The 20,792-nt window shown below is 38.7% G+C and overlaps 1 protein-coding gene across 1 annotated transcript; it reads left to right on the forward strand.

Moving 5' to 3' along the window:
• Positions 1-149: 149 nt before the first annotated feature.
• On the forward strand, positions 150-20,788 carry slc22a31 (solute carrier family 22 member 31). Its single transcript, XM_042493545.1, has 9 exons — positions 150-589; positions 7,478-7,581; positions 7,931-8,085; positions 13,465-13,633; positions 15,123-15,268; positions 16,302-16,410; positions 16,535-16,749; positions 18,146-18,257; positions 18,708-20,788. Exons 1-9 carry the CDS (start codon positions 161-163, stop codon positions 19,138-19,140), a joined length of 1,872 nt encoding a protein of 623 aa, XP_042349479.1. The 5' UTR covers positions 150-160; the 3' UTR covers positions 19,141-20,788.
• Positions 20,789-20,792: the final 4 nt, after the last annotated feature.

A 20,792-nucleotide genomic window follows, 5' to 3' on the forward strand; every position in this document is an offset into this window, starting at 1 on the left:
TGTGTGTGTGTGTGACTCAGGGGCCACTCTGCACTGAGTCACTGCAGCAGCCAGGCAGGTGCCTCATAGGTCTTTCCCCCCACATGACTCCGCCCTCCACGCGGGCTTTACCTGCTGCTGCCGGATCTGGTGCCAGTCGAGCGTGCGCACTCACTGCGCAATGGCCACAGAAGCGTCTTCAACAAACATTTGTCCCCAAATGGATTACGAGACGAAGATTTTCCCTCACATCGGCGGATATGGACGCTACAACCGACTCGTTGTACTTTTCAGTTGGTTCCCCAACTTCGCGGTCATGCTGAATCTGTTTAGCGACGTTTTTTACACTTTAATCCCGGAGTCGTATCACTGCAAAACCGACCCGCAGCTGCTGCCCGCCGCTTTCCTCCCCAGCAACCTCTCCAGACAGGGCTACCTGAACCTCACCATCCCCTGGGTGAACGGCTCCGGGCTCAGCCACTGTGAACTCTTCAAGTATCCGGCAAACAGCTCGGACTTTTCCGAGAAGGTTCCCAGGCAGAGGGTGTCCTGCACCGTGGGGTGGGAGTACGCCCATGTAGCCGGGCTGCACAGCAACTTTGTCACCGAGGTAAGAGACTGTTCAGCCCGCAGGTCTTCTGTTCAGGTCTGTTTGAGTGTTTGACTTAAATCAGGACCTCTTAAAAGAGTTAGAGCCCGGGGTGAAGTGCAGGACAAACTGATTCAAAGTGAGTTTATTCACATTTTTAGGCTGAAGCAAGGCTGAGTAGCATTGGTGGAAGAAATATTTAGTTCTCTTACGTAAGTGAAAGTACCAATACCATCCTAAAAAAGAAAAAGTAAAAGTAAAAGTACTCTGCTGAAGGTAAAGGTCCTGCATTAAAAATATTACTTAAATAAAAGTAGGTATAATCATAAAAATTAACTTTAAGTATGAAAAGTACAACTGTTCATTTCAGGAAAATCTAAAAATGTAAAAGAAAGAAGAAAATTTAAAGTATGGCTTAAAAGTTTATTGTAATAATTGCTCAACGCTGTTCAAATAAAGAGGAAAAAAGATGTTGATCAAAATAGTTGCCAATTAATTTTATGACTGATTTATTGGCTAGTTTTAGCTGTACTTGTATAAACTAATGGGTAATTTCATTTGTAATTATACATCTTTTATGTACTCCTCACATGTTTTTCTATGAAAAACAACCTTGATTTGAACTAAAGCTGTTACATAAATATTGTGATGAAAAAAGTACAATTTTTCCCTCTGAAATGTAGTGGAGTTAAAGTATGAAGTGGGATGAAATGAAAAGTCTCAAGTAAAGTACAAGTACCTGCAGTTGTCATTAAGTACAGTAGTTGAGTAAATGTACTTGGTTGTCAGTCACAGCACTACCATAAAAAAAGCTTTTCTTGATCAGATTTGACCATAGGTTGTTGTTTTTATCAGTGTTTTTTTTTACCCCATCTACAACTGCTGACTGTCATAATATTTTGATTTCTAACTATTTCCCTTGTGTGTCGCTGTTACAACTAATTGCATATTTTTTGGCCTTGCTTCAAGATAGTGTTGCTGAACTGGATTTGTTCCAGTTTCCACTCAGTAACAGCAGTTTATCTCGGCTGGAAGTATGTGAGGTCATGAAGACGGCTGTTGGCAGCACTCAGTCAATATTTGCTCGGGTTAAACAGTCAAAACTTTGTTGCTGAGTCGTTTTCACTCTCATTTATCTGCTGTCTGGCACCTATCAGCTCCAACAGGCACTAGAGTAAAGACTGCTTCTGCTAAAGAAGTCAGGAAGCCTAATTTGGGACACTTTTTTGTAGATTACCAAGAAAACCACCAAAAATTCAGAAGAATACATGGAGTGTTAAAACTTGCCATGGATCTTGTCATATTTTTGTTTAAAAAAAATTATTTTGCCAAGTAACACATTTAAGAAACTTTAGATCTTCAAATTAGGGGTGGGAATCCCCAAAGGTCCAACGATATTGTCATGATACTAAAGTCATGATACAATATTATCGCAATTTCAATGTTTTGCAATATGCTGAATACTGGGATAACCTTTTTGCAACCATGAATTATGTCCCCAAAGGAAACTGAGTCAGCATCTGTTATATCTAACAAGGTAAAGTTTTTTTTAAAGATTTTTTCTTCTCTTAAATCATTTTTTCTTGTGGCAAAATGTGTCTTGTGCACTGAAAAAGCAATTGATTTTATTGTTCTAGTAGGCTATGAAAAATTGAATTTGTACTTGCAATATTAATAAGTGGCATTATAGAAAAATACATTAAAAGCCTCACTCCTATGCCACTTTTAGGTAAAATGGGATAGTTGTGTTTATTTGTTTATTAAATGGTTAAATCCATAATTAATGCAACCTGTGGCTTTTCATTTTAAACGATCATCCAACTCCTCTGTCATGATTTCTCTGCTCTTATGCCTGTCTTTGGTGCCATGTTGTGGACATTACAATGGACACGTCTACATGCTTGTAACAACGATGACTCATTCTGGACTATTTTGGTCAACACGGCTTCATCATCTTTGACATTTTTTTTAAGTGACCAAAAATATTATGTGACAGGATAGTACACAATAGTGTGATTTAAGGCACCCGGTAGCATAAAAACACCTCAGAAAAATGTCCCATTTTTAGGGGTAGGAATCTGCAGAGGCCTCACGATACAATATTATCACGGTGCTTTGTTCAGGATACTATATTATTGCAATAGAGATATTTTTATTAGATATTTTACATATGTTGCGATGTATTGCCTTTTCTCAAAATTATGTCCCCAAATGGAAAAATATCAACATTTGTTGATACCTTATAAAATCTTGTAAAATCAAGTTTACAGATGAAGTTTCTCACTTCAGTCATATCTTTTGCAGCTAAATGTATCTAGTGGACTGAGGAAGCAATTGGTTTTATCATTCTGGTTACCAAAAGTTCAGTTTTTTTGCAATGTTAATAATTTATATAATGAAAAAAATCGATACCAGCTGTATCGATGCAATATTGCCACACCATACTACACAATACTATACTGAATTGATTTTTTCTCGTCCCTGCCCATTTTAGCTTATTTGTTTAGTCCCGTTTTACCTGAATGCATAAAGTACTCACTCAAAACCCTTTTTCTTAAAACCTAAAGTGTATTGTGAAGATATTATGACTGAGTCACACCGTTAATAACATGCAATATCTTATAACCATTTTTTGCTGTTATACCCTTATTGTTTTAGCTGCAGCACTATTATTAACAAGATGAGAAAATCAGCATGCCACAGGTTACCTGGCAAGCTCTGGGACCAGTGCAATTTTGACTCTTTGCCAAGTCCATACTAGTTATTTCCGACCAATAAAAGTGATTTCATGTAAAGAAAATTTTAGGGCTGCCTGCTGAAAGTTGGACATTCAAGTTATCGGTTGGAAACCCCTCAGTCAACTGAGACTCTGAGATTGCTTCACTTCCAGCAGTCTTTTTTTTTCTGCTAGTCATTGTGCTGTGCAGTGTGCTTCTGGGGATGTTTTGGTCCCTAGAAGCACGACAGCGAGGAAAATCTCTCGCCAAAATACTGCAACAGCCAAAGTGTTGAACAATCATGGACTGCAGTGAACGAGTTTGACTCTAGACTACAGCTGAGTGTTTGACAGCCGAGTCGTGTGTGCTTCAATGGCGCTTCATTATCGCGGCTCAAACAGCTGATGGTCCGACAGCAGCACAGTGAGTGAGACAAACAGAGCGGAGCTTCTGCTCACAGCACCAAAGTGCCTGAATAAGAGAAACAGACAAATATTCAGCAGTGGGAAGTGACTTCTTTAGACTTCTACTTTGTTTTAGTTTCAGATTGAATCAGTCTTTGGATGGAATTATTTAGAAACACCGGAGCACATCGCTCCGTGTCTCATCCAGCTGCTGGCACTGAGCTCTTATTATTATTACCTCTTTTTTTATTTCTTGGATAATAACACTGGATAATTTAATGATATGGATCCTTTTTGTCTCTTGCATGCTTAATGTATCCAGAGCGTAAACACAGACGGCGGGTTTTGACATGATATAGTTGTGTAACTACATGTGTAAATAAGCAGCAAAACAGTGTTTATCTTCTTCTCAGTCTGCTTTCTTGGACTTCAGATCTTCAAGGATCCATCCCGCTCTGCAAACACTGATAACAAGTTCCAACTAAAATATTTCTCAATGTGACCCCGAGCAAACACACCAGCACACCACAAATGTTTCTGTGTTACAGATTAAAACGACATCAGAGTATCTGACAGTCTCTAAACCACAGTAATTAGAGGGGGGCTGTCAAGGCGAGCAAAGTAATTATGGGTAATCACCCCTCAACTTCTTGTCTTGTGTATCATGGCCTCAAGGAAATAGACCCTGGCAGTGAGGAGACTTTTCCTTGTTTTCTCCCCGTGACAAAGAGTGAGGCCTCCATGTTCCTTCCTGAGACCCTGAACGCCTCCTTCACCAACAACAGCTTCCTCTGCACATGACGTCATTTCTTGCAACAGAGGAAATATTTATAAAAGGAAAAATTTAATACAGAGTACAATAGAGCTCATCACCTTCAAATACAGATGCTGGACAAAATAATGGAAACAGAGTACAAAAGTCCCGCTCAGTTAACCGGTAAAAGCTCAAAATGTTTTTGTTTTTTCGCAAGACAGAGCTGTTAACTGGATCTATTAGCTGTTTGTTTGTGGAATTGACTTATTGATGTTTTTGAGCATCTGCTTGTGGCCACTCTCCCTATCTGCTAAACAGTTTTGCAGTTTTTGAAACCAGGTCAGAGTACTTGGCCTCCTTGTACGTCTTGGGGCTAGATAACCAACCGTCAAAAACCTGTGTTGAAGAGGGACACGACCAAATTCTAGTATTAAGACCTTTAATATTGTGCTTATATTGTACATTTTCCAACATGAAACAACACGCAAGCAACCATGGTGACATGTAATATTCTAGCAAAGGTACACTGCGCACAATTCACATAGGGGATCCAAAAAATAGTCCAAAAAAGGTCTTGTTGCACTGCTCTCACAATTGAGTTGTTCTTTATTATACTACAAGTTGTGCTGGAGTTTTGACCTTTCTAGGCTTTCTTCTCTTACGCCGGGAACACACCGCCTGTGTGAGTGTTGCCGAATGTGATTTTTTTTTTTTTTTTTTTTTAGTACCCATGTTAATAAGCCAGTGCAGCCACACTGCCTGCAAGAGCAGCGCTTCTCAGGTGTGTGGCTGGTGCGTGTCAGCCGCTGTCACAAAATAGGTAAGATTTAAATCACAAACCATCTGTTCAACGAAAATCATTATGTAAAGTGTTAACACGAGCAAGCGTTTAAACATGTTGTTTTATGTATTTGCACTAAACAAAACAACAGAAATACAACACTAAAAGAGGACAAGGTTTTGTGGGTGTGCAGCGATCTAGTATTGTTGAGTGTTTGTTTTTACTCATTTTAAATATTGATCCCAATCTTTGTAGTGAGTCTGTAAAATGCTAACTGTCAAGAAAACCCTGAAATCCACACAGAGTACGTGGGAGAGGAGTCAGAGGGAGGTGGAGAAGAATCCTCTTTCGGGCAGCGGCTGGTACTGAGCAGGCGTAGAGCCGCTGGCAGCTCTACTTTGAGCACTACTTTGTTCTAATGTAATAACGCTGTCAGCAGACATCTTAACTCAATTGGGAACGACATGATCTGCATTCCTGCTTCCTCACAGAAATCCCTCTGTTTGTGACAAATTACGTTGAATACAGCATGATGGTGACAGTTTGTTCATGAGCTTTTTTAAGTCTTTGAATGTACAAATCATGTTTTAGAAATAAATAAGAGTTAATAAATTATTTCTGACATATATGCTCGACTCAAGGGTTATTTGATGAGTGCGTTATATCGCTGCTAATCACATGTACCCTACTGCGGTACATTTTCTGAAGTGTGCTAAAAGTTTATAGTCAGATCCCCTTCATTCATATTAGCTACTGGTTTAAGTCTCAAATATTTCTCTTTGCTTTATAAAAGAATTGAGTTTTAAAGTGTGTTATAATTGTTTAAAGGATGAATAGATTCCATATTTTTCCTGTCGTCAGCAAATTCCACAAAAAGACCAAAACCAATAATGAATTGATCTCACTAACATGTTTCACCTTGATTAACTTATTCCACTTGTGCATCAGACCTCCATTGTTGTTCAAAAACAATTATAAACTCATTAATGAGTCACGCGTGTGACATTACAATGAACCTGGGCACTGTTTATTTTTAGTCGACCTCACATACACCATCCTGCTCCTGCCACAAATACTCACAGGAGCACCATCAATCCATGTTACTTCTTAATTACTTTTACTTCTGTACGTTTAAGTACGTTTGCTAAAGGCTACAGTGCTCAGCCATTTTAGCCTCTTACTGAGCCTCATTCAAGAATGTATATATTTGTGACCTGAGTTTAAAGATTTAAGTTTTCGGTGGAAATTAAAGGGCTGAGAGCCAAAGACAGGAAATTCAGCCTCATCAACTAATGACAAACAAAAATGCACAGCTATAATAAGGGTTGCAACGGTTTGAGATTTTCACAATACGATAACCATCTCAGAAAATATCATGGTTTCACAGTATGCAGTTTTACATGTTTCTGTCATCATTATTAGTTATGATCTCTCTTAATAGAATGGTTTAGTATTGAAGCCTAAAGTTTTTTTGTTTTTTTTTTCGTGGAAGTATGTGTAAAATGTCTGACAGCCAGCCAGGGAGAGGAAGGAAATGCACATTTTTCCATCCATTTGCTTTTTTTTAACCATTTCTCAACCATAGTGATAATCTTCTAACCTAGGGATACTAAACTTGCTTCGCTTGGGGGCCACTTTGCAAAAATGACAGGAGGCCCGGGGCCAGTCGCAACAGCCCCACATGGGTTTCTAGGATTTTAGGACATTTCAAGTGTTTTAGGACATTTCCAGAATATTTGGATCTTTCTTGGATTCTGGGATCTTTCTAAAATTTTAGGACGTTTGTAGGATTTTAGGGAGTTTCAAGGATTTACCTATATTGCTAGGATTTAAGGACATTTCTTGGATTTTGAAGCATTAGGGGCTTAGTTAAGGCCTTTTCTTAGGGGGTGCAGGGGATCTTCCACCGGCACTTTCTATGATAAACAAGCTCTATTTTAGTGCTGTTTTATGCATTCTGGCACCTTATGTATACTAAAAGTACAAAAACAATTCCCAATGTGAATCACTTTATTTTTATTGTGAATTAGAAAATGGTTTGTAGGCCTCTATCAGGCCAGATCTGGCCTGTGGGCCATAGGTTGAGTATCACTGCTCCAACCTTTTATTATGTGAAACAAAGCACACACTGTTCGGACAGTTGGTAAAATATGACAAACTGCTGATGCCCGCTAACTGCATGGAACAAACCTAATTGAGTTGCGTGGCTCTCCATTTTCCATTTTCATCCAAGTTAGTTGTCTTCATTTACAGTGGAACCTGGTTTGCAGCAACTACTGGAAAATCCCTTTGCAGCATATCTGCTTCATGAGTGGATGGATTCTGGGATACATCCTCCTTGGTACGCTGTGCGACTGGTAAGTCATTATCGTATTTTACATGAAACCCCAAAGTGTTCAATATGATGCATAATAAAGACACTGACAAAGATCAACATGAACATAAAAATGACTTATATAATAAAAATGGATTCCTATCAATCCGAAATAAGGATGATTAAAATGCATTATACAATAACTAGTTGGTTTTAGTAAGTATTTAAATTATTTCATAATTTTTTTGTTTCATTCATGTATATTACATGATTCATTCACATGATCTTTATTTAATACATTTTTATTCAGAAATGTTGGGCACCCTAATTTTTATTTGTGTCAGTTTTGTGACTGAGAGATGATAGTAATGTAATTGCGTGTGTATTTTCAGGGTTGGTCGTCGACGATGTTTCCTCCTCTCCATCAGTCTCTCCAGTATGTTCGGAGTGGCCGTGTGTTTGTCCAACAGCGCGGTGGTGTTTCTGCTGCTGCGTCTCTCTCAGGGCGCCATGCTCGCTGGGGTCTTCATTTCCTCGTACATTGCCAGTGAGTTTCCTGCACACATACATTTAACTGTTGTCCCTCTTATCCTGCGGGTAGGCTTCCTGCAGCCTTATTCAGTAATCAGCTTCTCCAGGGGGGTGGAAAAAAAAACAGCTTCAGCTGCTTCAGTCACGACCACTCACTTTGTTTATTTTAGAGAGCACTCGAGGATTCCTGAGCTTCGCTCTGAGTCATTTGCTGGCACACAAAATGTCATTTGGTGAAATCGCATTTCTGCATTTTAATTTGTTGCTGGGATTTAATGTACATAACATCCCCAAATAATGCAAAAAGTTGCAAGACAGTCACAAACATGATAAAAAGTAAGCTAAATTAAAAGCCAACAGGTAAATAAGAGAGAATAGTGGCACATGAATATTACCATACATCTAGCTGTTTACAGTTCAAGACGCGCTGCTGTTTATTATTACATTAAAGTGTCATTAGAAGGAAAGTCAATCAGTCCTACGTGTTCTCAGAATTTTTGTAATATTAAAGAGTACTAAATACTAAGTACTAAAAATAGTATTAAATTTAATTTACTTCAGAATGATGTCACATTCAGGATTTTTCTCCAGGCAGTGTTTTTTTGGCCCAAAGATTTTGATAATAAGTATATATCGTCCTGCTGTAAATCTAAGGTTATGTAAATCTTACATAATGTTAATGTAATCACTCTCGACCTCGTGTGTCCCCAGTGTAGAATAAAATGCTGTCACACTGGTTGCATACATGTTGTGCAACTGCACAGTCACTTAGTTTCAGTGCTTCATTGGAAACAAACATTCAGGTAATGAGAAATACCGAATACTGAATAAATCTCCACCTGGTGAACTATATCATCATTCAGAGAAAAGAAAAATCCTGTTTTGCCCTTTTCGGATACAAATGAGAAAATCCTGCCTCTTTTTTGCCATCTTAGCTTTATTTCAGGAAACAAAAACAACTGAAATTAGACTTTTAATTCTGAAAGTGAAGAAAACAACCTGAAAGACAATATGCCAGTTTAATGTAATGATATAATTGCTAGTCACAGGTAAACAGTTTTACCATCTGTGGTTTTCAGCTGATAGCAGATGGAGAGACTGTAATAGTATCTCACAGATATTATATCATCGATAAGATCAATATATATCTCATGTTTTCTGTAGCAATTCTTGTTTGTTTGTGCAAGCAGGATTAATGTGCACGATATAGCTTTATATGAAGTCTTTGACTTTAGGCTGTCCTCAGCATCAGTGGCAAAACCAACTGTGATCTTAAATTTTGGCTTCAAAGAATGAAAAGGTGCATCTATGGAAAAAAGTCTGCAACCCCTTCAGCCTCTCCTTATGTGTGATTAAGTCATTAAGCCCTTTTGTTATCAATAATAATTAAACAGAATGTTATGTAAAGAGATGTAGATAATGTAACCATATAATTTTCAGGAGATTATCTGTAGTCGTTTCCTGTCTCCCCTCCTGCGCTCTTCACAAAGACATGTATGCTGCCTATTCAGCTTTCATCATTCATCTCTCATTACATGGAAAATAATTAAATTACAGTACTGCATAAAACACAGCTGATACACAGAATGCATTTTGTTATGGAGTGAAAACCTCAAGCTAAAAACAAGCTTCTCTTGTTCACTAAAAGAAGAGATTTTGGTGAGCCAACAAATTTAAAAAGGGAACAACTGCTACTACTGCTGCTGCTGCTTCATCTTATCTCTCTTCTGCTTAAGTGTTTGTTATTGTACAAGCCTGTGAGTCTGCAGTTATACTTTAAGTATGTGCGCAAATGATGGCCCCATCATCAGCAACTCAAATTGCCATATAAAGACAATGTAAATGCAGTGAATCGTTACTGCTGCAAATTGCCGGTTAGAACTTGTGTAAAAATTGGGTTCAATTTTATGAAAAAACTACAAATTTTGACTTATTGGCAGTGGCAAGTCAGAATTTGTTTTGATATGCATTGCTGCTCATATTGGGCCTCATGCAGAAAGAGATTTGCAAACAAATTTTCTCTTATTTTTGTACGTACCCATGATTTATTTTTATTTTGTTAGTAGCCATTGACTTTTGGGATTCTCCAAAGTTTTCTTATTTTTGCCCTTTTCCTTTTTAACTTTTCACAAGTGGTCAAAAACACTGTTACCATAAATAAAAAATACAAAAAAAATTTAAAAATTACCAACAATGTAATTTTCACAGTCCACAAACTGTTGCCCAACACAAGAAAATACAAGTTTCAAATTTGAGGAACATTTAAAAAAAAAAAACCCATAAATATCATACAGTCACATTTAGATTGTTTTATGCGTGGTTGCCACGGCCATGCAATTTCTGGAAAAGTTCTGAAATTTGAAATACTGTTTTCCAGGCCTGGAAATGCTTTGGATTTGAAAGGAAGTTTTGGAAAAGTTTTGAATGTGCATTGTTTTGTCTAGTGTGTCAGCTTCTGTGTGGCTTACATACTGCTCGAGGATGCAGAGAACACATTTTTAGAGATGACACGTCTTTTTGATAAGACTGATGAATGTCTGACACTCTGGAAAATCACGTTTACATTTGTGGTGGCATTTCCCCAGTTCTTGGGCATGTGCAGTGAGACCCATTGTATCATTTCCTGTTAGTAGAAAAAGTTATATATTTTCATGAATACTTTTATGTAAAAAAAAAATAGTATATTGCATGTAATTGGGACACTATGGTCTTTTAGTTTTCTTCTAATGAGTCTTGACCTTTGCTCTAGGCTGCATGTTTGAATTGCTCACCCAAAATCAGAGATATGGGGTTACTGCTTCAGCATGTGTATGTGTATGACACAGCGTCAGAGCTGATGAGAAACTGAAGCATGTTGTGCTGCACTGACTGACAGCAGACAGATGGTTTTTCTTTACTTGTAGCTCTCAGCTGTCCTCCTTTAGAGGCTGTACAGCCTCTATGTTGAGACTCAGCTCCTCTTCCTCAGCATGACATTGTGAAATGTCTCTGGCTGGTATGAGCACACAGTGTCTTACATACAGCGTGTTTCCCTTCTGGATCTTTCTAAAACAAGAGTAAAGCAGCATATAAAAGTAATTACATTAGCTTTATTGGAAACTGTACACATTCCTGTGTGGGAGGCGGTGGTACTGGGTGGTGGTCTCATCTGAAATACAGACACTCACTTTTTTCTGTTGTTGATAAACCCACACACTCCCACATTCCTGCGAGGTCAGGGCTCGATTGAGTCCAGATTTTGTTTTTATAGGTTAGGCTGATGTGGGGCTGGGCGGGATGAGGGCGTGAGAGAAATGTTTCTCAGCGATGTGCTGCTCCTCTGCGGAGAGGAGAGAAACAATAGCAGGACACAACTGAAGGCACGGAAGTGAGCAGGAAGTAACCTCCTCATTTTCCTTCTCTACCCCCCTGACAGGGTCGTGGGGTGGGGAAAAAAAGTCATGTACAGCTTGAAACATCGCTAAACAAGTTTACATTAGTACCTGAGGTTACGAGTACTTTATCTCTTAGCAGCTTGTTAGCAGCTGGAAGCTTATTTTTTTTCAGGAGATGTAAAGGTGCTGTAGCAAAAGCAAAGATAGACTTTAAGTTTTAGTTTAGTTTAAGATCCACAGGAGCTGCTTTGACAACAATGATTGCCGCTCTTCCTCGGGACCACATAATGTAATTACTTAAATTTAAAAAAAAAAAAAAAACTACATTGAATTTACATTGACACATCAGCGCCATTGTAGGTTAAAAAGGGGGAAAAAGATGGAGGAGTTGAGGGGTAATACTCAGATAAAGAACTCCTAAATTCCAAGATTGAAGTTGTTAATTTATGAAACAAAAACAGAAATTCTCTGAAATTCTGAAGTCATAAATATGTGAGCAATTTTATGGATTTCTCTGAGGTTAAAGTCAAATATTTGTATTTGAAAAAAAAAAAAGCTTTCCCTGTTGTTGTTATGTACCCCGACTTGGCTTAGGGCATGAGGGGAATAACAATAAATAATTACCCAGGGTAAAGAAAAAACACAATTGGACTATGCGTATCAACTGTTTTCTTTAAAAAGCAAAGAAAGCAACAAAAACTTTTAACAACACACAACAAAATCAGTAAACAGACAAGGACCATAAACCGAACTGATCACGCCACAGACACAGCAGTGGCTGCGCTTCATTTTACAGTACACTAATAAGACATATTAGTATCAAATTATACAAACAATGTGTTTATAAATGTAAGATACGTATTTGAATTTATGGGATTTATATTTTGGTATGTAGATGCCCTCTACACACTTTCTGCGTGGGAGCTCTTGAGGAATTCTTGTGCCCGAACATCCTGGAAGAAGGTGAACGGGGAGAATTAAGACTGTGCATGACACAGACAGATATCACTTTACTATTTCAATCAGCTTAGCATAAGTCTTACATTATACTCCTCAAAGAACTTGTTTTGCTTCTATTTAGCTATAAATCAATGCACTGTATTTGCTTTTTTGCAGTGAACGAATGTGGTGCTACAGCCCCGCGTCCTCGCTGTGAAACACCACACTCAAGCAATATCCCATACACAACAAACTACCAATAAATACATTTGTTTAAATACCATGTGGATTTATTTACCCATGTAATATATGAAAATCTGTGCATCAATTAGCCATTTTCATTTATTAATATGATCTACTATTAACTAGAGATTTTAATAACAATCTTTACACCAATACAGTTTTCATGTGTTTTAGGTTAGATATGTGATTTCATATATTATATTTCCATTTTTTTTCATGCATATATATAACTTTATAATCTCAGTGAATGTTGTGTTTTTTATCATAAATGTCTAACTTAATCTTGAAAAGTTTTGGAAGTTTTTTTTTTTATGGTAATATTGACGCCCTTTTTTTGTTAAACTCATAATGGCCCTAATACATCGTCACACATCTGACATCCATATCAGACTGTTGCACAATTGATAGCTCTACGTATTCTTTCATTATTTGATTAGCAATCACCCAATGGAGATCTAAAGTAAACAATGAGCAACACACATCCTTTAATCACAAATATTACCGTTAGATAGCTCTCTAAATCAATATGAGCTCTTTGGAGAAGGAAAAAGCAGGAAGTATGGCATTTTCGTGTGTGAATAAATACAGTACTCATATTCTATTAAAACAGGATTCATCACCGCGGTTAAAAAAAAATCCTGATAATGAATCCCAACATTACCACCACTGCTTGATAATTTACGGTTTATGTCTGTACTGAGCCATTAAAATAATCCAATATATACAATTTCAATATGCTTAGCTTTATGTGTGAATGAGTTCATGTCCTGAGATTGAATTAGCTTTGTATAAGTTTGGCTCTAGCTGTGGTTTGATGACATCTTTCCTTGCTCTCTCAGGGCTGGAGCTGTGTGACCCTCCCCATCGTCTCATGGTTGCCATGGTCAGCAGCTTCTTTGCCATATTTGCGGAGCTGCTGTTGCCGGGCGTCGCTGTTCTGTGCCGTGATTGGCCGATTCTCCAGGCTGTGGCCACCTTGCCTCTGCTCCTGCTGCTTTCCTATTGGTGGTGAGTCAGGTGACATTGTTGTAGCAGGTGGAGGACACACCGTGTGTATTTGGTAAAGCATTAAGGGCAGTTTAATATTGTACATTGGTGTTTGGTGCACATTGATATGTTTGGCCTGTCTGCAGTTTGGAGTTACTCCCTAAGCTGTCACTTTTTAATAGCAACAGCTGACTTCACAATCTTTTAAGATTGTTTTTTCAGGCGATTTTGCCTTTAATTGATAGGACAGCACAAGTGTGAAAGAGGGAGAGAGGGGGGTCATGCAGCAAAGGGCCATGGCCATGAATCGAACCCGCGGTTGCTGCAGCAAGGACACAACCTCTGTACATGGGGCACCCGCTCAATCCACTGAGCCACCAGGAGCCCCAGACATAAATAACACTCTAGTTGGAAAATTCTTGTAAGCATCACATAGTTTAGTTTAGCCGTTTATTCAGGAAGTCTCATTGAGACGAACATTGTTTTTCAAGAAAACAAATTATATGTTTGCAACATCACAACAAGACAACTTAGTCAATTCTCTCACATGCAGACACACTAAGATGTCCAGTGTGTAATATTTTGGGTATGTATTGGCAGAAATTGAATATAATACAATAAGTATATTTTCTAAAGTGTATAATCACCTGAAAATAAAAATTGTGTTTTTGTTACGCCGTGAGCCATTTCTGTCTAGTCCTCCTCCACGGAGGCTGCCCTGTTGCAGCGCCATGTTATTACAGTAGCCCAGAACTGACAAACCGAAACACTGGCTCTAGACAGGGCCATTCGCATTTTCACATTGACCATGGTAGTTAGCAGCCCCTCCTCGACGAGCGAACATTGTCAGAAAAACAAAGATGTTTTCAGCCTGAAATGCCATTTATTCAGTGTTTTTACTGGTTTAAATCACCGGATCCATTTGTTTTGGAGAGGATCTCTGCAAATAATTCGGCTTCCAGGAAAAATATGAACAGTGTGAGAAGCACACTGGAGAAGTTTGAGCTGGTTGCAATCTGCAGTCCTCACCACTAGATGTCATTTAATCCTATGAATTCTGTACACTGCTTCTTTAAGCAACTTTCACATGTATTATTCTTCAGAAAGGAGAACCATAAAGTGTGTCTAAATTCAGTTAGTTTCTCAGTTTATTCCAGTAATAAGATGTCATCCTCAGTCTTGAGTTTGTAACTCGCACATCCTGTGCTCTGGTGTTTGAACTCAGCTATGGAGGTTAAAAATCAAATAAATATATTTTGTAGTGCAAGACTTGATAAATAAAACACAGGTATGCTGATGCCTTTTAGATGTCAGTGATAAAGTGATAATAAATAATGCTGTGGTGACAGCTTTCTTTCTTCTTTACCCTTGCCAAGAAATTGTGTCTGGAAAAAAAAACACACATAATTTGTGCATGTGCTCATCTTTTCATCCGTCTGTTTGTCTAAGGTCTGAGAATGTTTGAGCTTTGTATCTCTTTGAGATATGATAACGAAGTTGTTTTCCTCAGCTGTGCGTCAGTGTTTCCTGAGTCTCCTCGCTGGCTGCTCGCCACAGATCAGATCCCCCGGGTGAAGAGGAGCCTCCAGGATTTCTCCACCAGGAATGGTGTCTGTCTGCAAGATGAAATTTACCCTGGTGAAAACCTGCTGTCAGGTATAAACACACACACACACAAAAGCATGTGTATGCACAAAAAAATACACACAAAATGGGCAAAGTTTTTCTTTCATGAGAAATGAAACAACTAATGTAATAAATCATTGAAAAAAATGGGAAAACAGGCAACAAAACAAGTGTTGATATAACATTACCCAGAGCCAGAACCAGTCTCCTTTTTATGCATGAAATGTCATCTCTCATAATTCACTGCAGGGGAAACACGTTAAATATGTCCCTGTTTGAGATACAAAAGTCGCAATGCTCTCTTTTCACATTTACAGTAAACTCAAGAGCATGATAGGCTCTGTCATAGTTACCATTTGACGAACCTGAAAGCAACACGTGTTTTTCTTTTCTTGTAACTCCCATCCATCCCCAACCTGTCCCGACCGAAATATTGAAATATTGATATGCTATGATCCAAATAATCTACAGTGCTGTGATCTATGATCAGATAACTCTTATAAATTATATGAACCAAATTATTATTATTGTATGGAATATTTTTGATGTTTCCTAAAGCCACAGAACATATTTTGATTCAGTGTATCATCCAACCAACAGTCCAACCAAAAGCCATCAAGTTTTAAAAGGCAAAGAGTCTTAACAACTGAAAATGACAATTTATTTTATGGTGTTTGTGGTTAAAAAACGACTTAAATAATTACTCCATTATCAGAATAGTTGCTGATTAATTTCCTGACCATTAACTATAATCACTTAATTGTTTCAGCTCGAAACAAAATTATTCACCTTGAAGTGTGCTCAGCATGTTTTTCCTCCTGCAAACCACTGCACCGAGTTGTTCCTGGACTAAACCCTGAACTCGACTGTTATAATGATTTACCACGTGTCATGTTTGATGATTTATCCAATCCATCTGTTGCGGAGATTATAAAGTTTCTGCTCGTCTGTTTGAACCTAAATGCAGAAGTAAGTGAATTACACCAAGCCTGAAAACCGTTAGCTCTTTGGGGATATGTTGAATTTGTTCCAGGTATTAATTCATCCTCCTTTTCTGTTATAGAGATAGATTCAGCGTACGGAGAAGACTGTCAGCCGATGTACTTTTCAATTCTGGAGCTGCGCCGAACTCGTGTTATCTGGAAGAACTGCCTCATCCTCAGCTTCACGCTGTGAGTTTTCTACTTTCAACGTGAAACAATTCACTTGACTCGTCCATTAAATGAAGAGACTTAACATTTCATGTTAAAAATGAGTGTTGGGTTTTATGTTCCAACTCTCTCGTCTCTCCTCCAGGTTCATTGGAACAGGCATCCAGTACTGTTTCACCAGAAACCTGCACAGTTATTCCTCCAACTTTTACTTCAGCTACTTCCTCCGAGTTATTACCGGAGCTCTGGCCTGCATCTTCATTTGTTTGTCTGTCAATCACTTTGGTCGGCGAGGTATGCTCCTGCTCTCCGCCATCATCACCGGACTGTCTTCGCTGCTGCTGCTAGCCCTCACTCAGTGTACGTTACATCTTATTATTTTACTGTTATTAACATTGCTGCCAAAAACTTAATCCTCCAACCACTTTCAGTTGTGGCTATTGGTAATGATTTGATTCTCACAACTTCTTTAAGGGGCTCAGAACACCATGCAGTAATTATGTTAAGTAACCATATTTTGGAAATATAATTCATTTTAATATTAATTTTTTAACAGGTGACTTACATTTTCTGTTGTTCAACATGTTGACAGTAAAAACTGGACTAAAATGAACAAATAACTGACTTTAAGTTAACTACTTTTGACTTATCACTTGAAATTGAATGAAGCGTCATTAGGACATCAACATTGTTCTGGTCCTTTAACTGGAACCAGTTTTGCAATTGACTCAGCACATTTCTCATCTTATTTTGTAGTAAAACTTTTGCAAAACTTAGATACTATTTAAGTTCATAGTTCTGAAAGATGATGTGTCTAGGAGCCCGGGAGGTGACATGGATGTGATGGGGTTTTTTTTAAACTTGCAAACGATTGATTCGTATTATGCACGCATTTTAAAAATACAACACATAAAATGCACCTTTTCAACCAGCTAAAAAGTGATTGCAGCTCCTGTCTTGTCACTGAAAGGCTGTTTCTGCCTCAGAATGACTTCATTTCAGTCATTGTGATCATATTTGAAAGATTATAGCCGTGTGTGATTTACTAATTAGCGTGCACGTTTAAAAAAAACATACACCACCAACGTCACCTCCGGGGCTCCGTATGTGTTTATTTATGACAGATTTTTCTTTTTTTTGCATGCTTAGATATGAAAGAAACACTCTTGTCTCATCCTGTGGGTCAAGACCCAACATTGGACTTAATATGCAAATAATCCATTTCCAGCTTCCCCCGTGTTCTTAAAATAAAATTATGCACTAGTAATATTCACACAACAAGTTTTAAGGTTGTGATCATCCCAGTTTTGTGTCCCATGCCAGAAAATGTTGATTGTCTTTGCTTTAAACTGCACTACAGCTGTTAATTTTTTGTACAGACAATGAATGGGGCTTTAACTTGTTATTATTTTAATTGTCAATTAATCAATTAGTTGTTTGGTCTATAAAATACCAGGAAATGGTGAAAAATGTTGATTAGTGTTTCCTAAAAGCAAAGAAGACCTCCTCAAATGTTTTATTTTGTCTACAACCCAAAGATATTCAATCTACGGTCAAAGAGTAATATATAAACTGGACAATTTCCACATATAAGGAGCTGAAATCTTCTGACATTTTTTTTTCTTGCAAAATTCGCTCACACCTATTAATCAATTATCAGTATCTTGTGATAAATTTAAGAATTGACAACTAAGTGATTATTCAATTAATGGTTGCAGCTCTAAAAATGATTGAGCTTTCTGTTTTTTTGTGTCAGATCTGCGTGGCGGTCTGGTGTTGGTGCTCTCCGTCGTGGGTCTGCTGTTCTCTCAGGCTCTCGCCATGCTCAGCGTGTTGTTTGCCTGTGAAGTTATGCCGACCGTGGTTCGGTAAGTGTTTGTGTTTTTGACCAAAGTGCTGAGGCTGCCAATATATTTTTCTTAATGCCAATGAGTCCCATTAAAAAGACCAAAACAAACAATGTATCAATGTATTAATCCTACTAGGTATTGCTTATGCAGCTGAAGCATGATATAGCTTATTTTGAATGTATATTCTGCTGCTGCTAAAAATAGTTCCCACAAATGGACAATTTATTCCTGTGTTTACTAAAATCTGCAGTACCCACCTGTTTTAGGAAATTATTTAGCTTTTTTAAACCTCATATTTGTGACCCATTTTCAAAGACTTAGGTCCTCTGTAGGCTTGGGGTTTCAGTGCTACAGAAATACAAACAGGAAATATAAAATATTGTCTGATATTGCACCTTGATGCATCCCCCTGTTGATTTTTGTTCCTTTTTTCCTGCTCCTCTTCCCTCTCTTCTGTCTCTCTGTCAGAGGTGGATGCCTCGGTCTGGTGCTGGCTGCAGGTTGCGTCGGCATGGCCGCCTCCTCTCTGATGGAGCTGCAGAATAATGGTGGCTACTTCCTCCACCACGTCATCTTCGCCTCCTTCGCCGTCCTCTCTGTCCTCTGCATAATGCTCCTACCTGAAAGCAAACGCAAGCCACTCCCAGACTCCCTGAAGGAGGGCGAGAGCCAGCGCCGGCCTCCTCTCTTCCTGTCCCGGCCTGAAAGGGACAACCTGCCGTTACTGTGTGCACGGCCTCCTTTGACGGAGTACAACCCTGATAACTATTCCCGCTTGGTCTCTGCAACCCGAAAGATGTTGACTAAAGGTAATTTACCTTACAGGATCGCTGTGCCTCTGCTGTCAGACAGTGAAACATCGGGACAAGACAATGAGACACTGAGAGAGGTCGTATCTTAACTGATAACAGACGCTCCTCGTCCTGTTTTGTACAGACTTGGATAACTCCACCCTCCTCCATTTGGACATACCTCCACAGACAGTCTTCCATCGTCCATCACTAAATTATTGTTGAAGTCACTGGTTGGTCATAACTCTACCAAAGAACTGACCTCGGCTTGGATGCAGTGAACTTTAGAGCTACGGCTCCAAGTCTCTTTTTGTTACATTTTACACTTGAAGCCGTTTCTCTTTTGTGGCTTTTTCGTGGAGTCAGGTAACGTACTGAAAAACAGTGGCCTTTTTCAGCAAATCTTTTTTTTTGCTGTCCGTACTTTTTGTAAAGGCTCATTAAGATGGCCTTTTAAGCTGTAACATTGCATGTTATGCCTGATAAATTCCCTTGAAACCATTCACACCCGATTTAACTTCAGCAAGTGCAGTTGAGGTCACACTAGCCGTTTGTGTGAAGGCATTCAAACCAAATAGTCTGACGTTAGTTTCGTTAGAGAAGCTCCTTCATTCTTGCAGCTGCTGCTGATCATGTGAGCAGCATTTATTTGTCCATTTACTACTAACTCATGCACTTTTCATTAAATCCATCAGTCTGATTCACCATCTGTGTCTCAGATCCCGAGGACACACAAGACTAGTTCACACTGTCTTTGTGGAGTCTTGTTATGCTTGTAAAGCACACAGGAGGGAGTTAAATGATACACTGGAGTCAAATATTATTCCTCTGGCAGTTTTAATACTTCTTTGTGCTAAACAGGGCTGTTCAAAAGAGGATTGGACACGCTCTTTGACCCCGTTGGAGCTATCAGGTATGACACATGCACAATGCACCTGGAGCTGGGATGTTGGAGGGTTACAGTAGTAAGCGCTACAAATAAAGGGATGACGTCCGCTCGGGTGCTCTTTGGGTGTGCTGCTTTTAGCCACCAGGTGCGCTCAGCCTGACAAAAATTTTGGGTAGGCTCATATTGAATGTATGATCTTCTATTCTGAACTTTTTTTTGTCCCATTATAGTGCGCCAGCTACTGAGCCTTTCAGCAACTGCAGACCAGATTTCACTGCTCAGGTGTTTTACCGCGATGGTATGACAGGAGTTAAGTATTTGGCAAAATGTTAGGATGTGGGCCATGTGGGGAATTAACACCAAGTACCAAACAATTGATGTTGGATTCTGTTTGTTGATAAGTTTGTCTTCCCAAACCACTTTGTTACAAACTGTTATTTAAAAGTGCGTTTTTTTTACATGACTTTTACGCTGAATTGGCAAATGTACTAACCGCTGTAGCTGGCAGACAAAAGGTTAATCCCTTCTCTGTCTTGTAGTGATTATGAATTGTGTCCTTTTGTTATATTAGTAAAAAAGTTATTTCAGTGTTTCAGGATTCAACAGGACTCACCTTAAAGGGACAGTTCAACCCAAAATACAAATTTTTCCTCTCACCTGTAGTGCTTTTTATCAGTATAGATTGTTTTGGTGTGAGTTTCCAAGTGTTGGAGCTATTGTCCGTAGAGATGTCTGCCTTCTCTTTAATCTAATAGAACTAGATGGTATAAGATGTGAACCATGTTGGCATCCTCCTTTGAGCTGTAACATTAGCTCGCTCCGTGGTGTTGCTTGCATGCTTCCTTCTGCGCAGTGATTGGGCTGGCAGGTGTA

Source organism: Plectropomus leopardus, chromosome 1 (genome assembly GCF_008729295.1).
Source record: "Plectropomus leopardus isolate mb chromosome 1, YSFRI_Pleo_2.0, whole genome shotgun sequence".
Classification (NCBI taxonomy): Eukaryota; Metazoa; Chordata; class Actinopteri; order Perciformes; family Serranidae; genus Plectropomus; species Plectropomus leopardus.